General features: G+C 40.3%; 1 gene segment (V, D, J or C); it reads left to right on the top strand.

Moving 5' to 3' along the window:
• Positions 1-1,585: 1,585 nt before the first annotated feature.
• On the top strand, positions 1,586-2,593 carry LOC101672758. The segment is given in 2 exon segments: positions 1,586-1,732; positions 2,136-2,593. Coding segments are annotated over 2 exon segments (507 nt in total).
• Positions 2,594-5,502: the final 2,909 nt, after the last annotated feature.

Raw genomic sequence — 5,502 nt, 5'->3', positions numbered from 1 at the left:
GTTTGTTCTCTGTATTTATCAGTCTGGGTTCTACATTTTGTTATTTTACCATTTTCTTTCTAGTTTTGACATACAAATAAATCATACGGCATTTGGATTTCTCTGTCTGACTTATTTCACTTTGCACACTATCCTCTAGGTCCATCTATGTGGTCACAGATGGCATGATTTCCTTGTCCCTTATGACTAAGTAATATTTCATTGTATGTGTATACCACCTCTTCTTATCCATTCACTTATTGATGGACACTTATGTTGCTCCATATTAAGCTATTATAAATAATACCACAATAAACATATAGCTGCATATTATCTTTTCAAACTGGTGTTTTCATTGTCTCGATAAATAGCAAGTAGTGGAGTTACTGGATAGTATGGTATTCTTATTTTTAACTTACGGAGAATTTTAATTTCTGGTTTTGGAGGAAACTCTTCACTGTTTAAACTCCATACTGTTTTCCACAGTGGCTTCACCGATGTACATTCCCACCAGCATTGCACAGGGTTCTTTTTTCTCCACATCCCCACCAACACTTGTTAATTCTTTTCCTTTTGATACTAGCCATTCTGACAGGTGTAAGGGGATATCGCATTGTGGTTTTGATTTGCATTTCCCCGATGTAATGTTGAGGATCTTTTTATGTGTCTGTTGGCCAACCCCAGTCTTCATTGGAAAAATGTAAATTCAGATTCTTTGTTGGTTTTTAATCAGATTATTTGGGGATTTTTGGTAGTGAGTAGTAAAAGAACTTTATATATTTTGGATATTGTACCTTATTGGACGTATTATTTGCAAATATCCTTTCCCATTTAGTAAGTTGCCTTTTTGTTTTGTTGATGGCTCCCTCTGCTGTGCAAAAGTTTTTCATTTGGTGAAGTCCCAATATTTTATTTTTGCTTTTATTCTCTTTGTCTAAAAATATGTATTTAGAAAAACGTTACTAAGGCTAATGGTAAAGAGATTACTGCCTATGCTTTCTTGAAGGAATTTTATGGTTTCAAATTTTACACTTCGGTCTTCAATCCATTTTAAGTTTATTTTGAACTGTGATGTAAGAAAGTGATCCAATTTCATTCCTTCGCATGTAGCTGTCATGTTTTCCCAACACCATTTATTGAACAGATGTCCCCATTGTGTACTCTTGCCTCCATTGTCATAAATTAAGTCACTATATAAGCACAGGTTTATTTATGGGCTCTCTATTCTGTTATATTGACCTTTATTACTATTTTAATGCCAATACTATACTGATTTGTTTACTATAGCTTTGTAGTATTGTTTGCAGGCTAAGATTGTGATATCTCCAGCTTTGTTCTTCTTTCTCAAGATTGCTGTGGCTACTCAGGGTTGGCCTTTTAAAATGAAAATGTAAAATGGGCCTGGAAAAAGCTGAAGAACTAGAAATGTAACAGGGAAACAGAAAGAAACATTTAAATATATCCCTCCTACTGCTTAGGTAGCATAGATTACATCTCTATTAGTTTTGTTCCAAGCAAAGACAATCTTTTATGTCACTTTGCTCACATGAGAGGTCATACCCTTCTCTGGGAGGCTCTTTCCATTTGGCTGCACCCACAGGGGATGTTGTCCCCTAGGGAGAACCCTCCCTTGCCAGCCTGAGATAAAAGGTCAACTCTCAACTTGTCTTGACCTACCAGGACTCATCCCTTTAACTTGCCAAAATGAGGTTCCCTGCTCAGCTCCTGGGGTTCCTCATGCTCTGGTTTCCAGGTAAGGACAGGTGCCCAAAGAGGAAGGAAAATGGGAGGGCAGGATGAACCCTGAGGGCACCGCTCTTTCCCACATTAATTCTGTTTCCATGTGAGATGGGTATCTTCCTACTGGGATGGGGCTTGTGACTTTTAGATCTGTGGGAGAGGAAGAATCCTAGGGAAAAGGACCTGTATGTACTCTGGTGATTTCATGGCACTGAAGATGGGGAGGGCTTAGGTGACTTCTAAGCCCCTGCTATGTCTTGCCAATCTCTAGTTCTTTTTTGAAATTGGAAAGTTTTGAGTTCTGAATCAAAATCTCTTAAAAGGCCTGTTAGTCTGAAATAAAGAGCAAAAGGGAAATTATGGAAATTACCCACAATGTTTGAACTTAACTTTGCACTTCTCTCTTCTTACTTTAGGGTCCAGTGGGGAGGTTGTGATGACACAGACCCCACTCTTCCTGCCCGTCACCCCCGGAGAACCAGCCTCCATTTCCTGCAGGGCCAGTCAGAGCCTACTACACAGTGATGGAAACACTTATTTGTATTGGTACCTGCAAAAGCCAGGCCAGTCTCCACAGCTTCTGATCTATGGGGTTTCCTACCGTTTCCTTCGGGTTCCGGGCAGGTTCAGTGGCAGTGGGTCAGGGACAGATTTCACCCTGAGAATCAGCAGGGTGGAGGCTGACGATATGGGAGTTTATTACTGCATGCAAGGTACACATGATCCTCCCACAGTGATTCAGCCCCAAACACAAACTCCCTGCTTGTTGTGGCCCAGCTACCCACATGTGTTGTCTGTGGAGCAGGCACAGCAGATTCTCTCAGTCAGTATAAGAAGACATTGGAGACCCCAAGGGACTGGGTTGAGGTTGTAGGCTCTGGACCATGAATAAGGCTGCACTGCAGCACCATCCTTTATGGGTGTCACCTGAAACAACCTTGACATGACATACTTGTCAGGGAGAATAGGTGAGCTCTAAGCCACCAGCCAGGACAGAGGGAGGAGCTGAATGAAAATTCATCTGATCCTCCCTGCCTTGTATAAGGCTGGAAGTCAAACTCAGCGGGAAAGCCAGAGAAGAGAGGCCATTCCTGGAAATGAAAGTGGAATTCTGTTGGTATTTGACAATTTTCATATTTGATTACCGAGTCATTCTCCAGCCAGTTATAGGTCTTTGCCTTTCTTCTATTTCTTCATTGTCAGTTCTTGTCAGCTTGTATATTTCTAGGAATTTGTTCATTTCATATGGAAAATTCCATGTGTGGATGTACAATGGTTCGTAATATCCCTTACTGTCCATTTATTTCTGTAAAATGTAGTAATGTTTGCACTTTCAAATTTGATTTCATTAATTTGAGTCTTCTCTCTTTTTTCTTCAGCAAGCTAAATATTTGCCAATCTTATTGTTTCTTAAAAATTTTATTTATTTATTTATTTCACAGAGAGAGAGGTCACAAGTAGGCAGAGAGGCAGGCAAAGAAAGAGGGGAAATCAGGCTCCCTCCTGAGCAGAGAGCCCGATGCGAGGCTTGATCCCAGGACCCTGAGACCATGACCTAAGCTGAAGGCAGAGGCTTAACCCACTGAGCCACCCAGGTGCCCCCATCTTATTGTTTTTAAAGAACCAAACTGTAGTATATTTTCCCAATATTCTAATTTTATTTTATTAATATATTTTCTAATTTCTGTAATCTCCTCCATCTGCTAACGTTGGGTTTAGTTTGCTCTTCTTTAATTCCTTATAGTATACAACTACATGGTTGATCTTATATTATAAAGAAATTTCAAAAATTGAATTCATTATATATTCATATATTCATATATATATTCATTATATATTCATTATATATTTACTAGAGAATAGTCAACTCCCTTTAGGGTTTTCATAAGATATTTTCAGTTAGAAAACAGTTGTGAACCTTTCGGCTTCCTTCCTTCATTTAGAAACCAGTGCCCACATTCTGATAACTCTGTCCCCAGCTTTCATCTCTGCACCTTCAAGAGAAAATGTCATCATGCTGTGCTAGGTCAGGGACACCCTTCCATACTGCAATGAACACACAACCACAGGTGACTCCAGCAGCAACCAGAGCAACCTCCTCAACTCCTCTTCCATGAAATTGCAACCTGGACTCTTGGGGTCCAGCCCATTTTAGTGATTATGGGTTTGGGACAGTTTCTTCCTCATACTCACTGGAATGGAAGCTTGAAATACTCCACACATACTCTGTGAGTAAGACACCAAAGTACCCTGCAGTGTTAGAGCCTTGAACACAAACCTCCCAAGGAGTTTCAGCCTCTTAGGTTGGCAGGAGAATTGATGGACCATCTATCTGAAGGCAGGGTCAGGTGGAAATGGCTGTGGAGCCTTTGAGGTAGTGGTCATGCAGGCATCTGTCACGACTAGTGGGTCTCCTTTTGGTAAACAGGGGCCAGGACAACGGCAGGAGAGCCTCCCAGAGCCTCTTCCTCCCTCCCCACTGAGGGCAATTAGGTTCCAAAGACCTTGAAGGTACTGACCACAATGACCTTCCTGGAGCATCCACTCTGGTTCCCTCTGACCTTATGCTGCTCAGAAGCCCAGTCATGTCACTTGGAGGAGACCCTAGTATGTCTGCACATCACCTACTTCCACTTATTCATTTTGAGGCACTGCTTAGTGCCTTTGTCCCATGATCATCATCCTCACTAATCATCAGAGAATGGAAAGCTGTCTGCACTGTGTCAGTTTTGGCTTTTGAGCAAGTCAGAGCTCACAGGAGACTCACATATGTACAGTGCCATAAGGATATTCTGTGATAACCCTATCATGACTTCCCTATCACTGAATTGTCTCTGAGCAGTTTTACAGTTTACCTGTTGACTCAGTCTTCTTACTTTTGAAGTCTCTAATGAATGACTTTACTTCCAGATTGATAGGAGTTCACTACTGCTAACCCAGACATGTACACATCAAATCCCACATTTCTATAATGTAAATTTCCTAGAGCAAAGGTCTCTTTGTTGTTGTTTTCATTTCTGCTTCTTTGACTTGTGTCAAGGTAGAAACAGAGGTGAACAGTAAATAAGTTTTGTAGATAACATAGCATTATAAATTCAGGACAAATTCTCGCTCTTGTACTCACCAATTTTGATCTGCTATGCTTTCTTTATTTTAAAATACTATCTGATTACCATTTTCATTTCTGCTTTGACCCAGGTTTTATTTAGTAGGGTGTTATTTTAGTTTCCATGTATTTGAAGATTTTTCTGTAGCTTCCTATTACTAATTTTTAGTACAAATCCCTTGGATTTAGAGAATATACTTTGTATGATTTGAATTTATTTAAGCTTATTGAGTTATCTGGTGCCCCAAGTATGATTTATCTCAGCAAATGTTTTGAAAAGAGTATGTATTCTCTTATTGCTTGGTGGAGTTTATCTTAAATGGTAAAGATATGAAAATGGTGGATAGTGTTGTTCAAGTCTTCTGTATCCTCATGGTCCAGGTGTCCTGGCTATTTGTACTGCATGCTTGACCTACTGCAGAGCCAGCCCAGGGCTTCTCTGGGCCACTCAAAGCTGCCTGTCACCTGGCCTGAGGACTACATCAGTATTCCTTGACTATGTCTTAGAAACTGTTGCCTCCAGAAGTTGAATGAACCTGTCAGTGTTCCTTCCTTTCAAGAAAAAGACACCTTATAAACACAGAGGAATGCAATGGACAGTCTTCCTTCATCCTGTTTATTGAGCATTAATGAGAGGTTCCTCAAAAGTTAAAAACAAACTATCATATAATCCAGCA

Source organism: Mustela putorius, unplaced genomic scaffold (genome assembly GCF_011764305.1).
Source record: "Mustela putorius furo isolate JIRA1106 unplaced genomic scaffold, ASM1176430v1.1 tig00000281_pilon_pilon_pilon, whole genome shotgun sequence".
Taxonomy (NCBI): domain Eukaryota; kingdom Metazoa; phylum Chordata; class Mammalia; order Carnivora; family Mustelidae; genus Mustela; species Mustela putorius.
The sequence above is the reverse complement of the archived record's forward strand: the minus strand, read 5'-3'. Positions and strand labels throughout refer to the sequence as shown.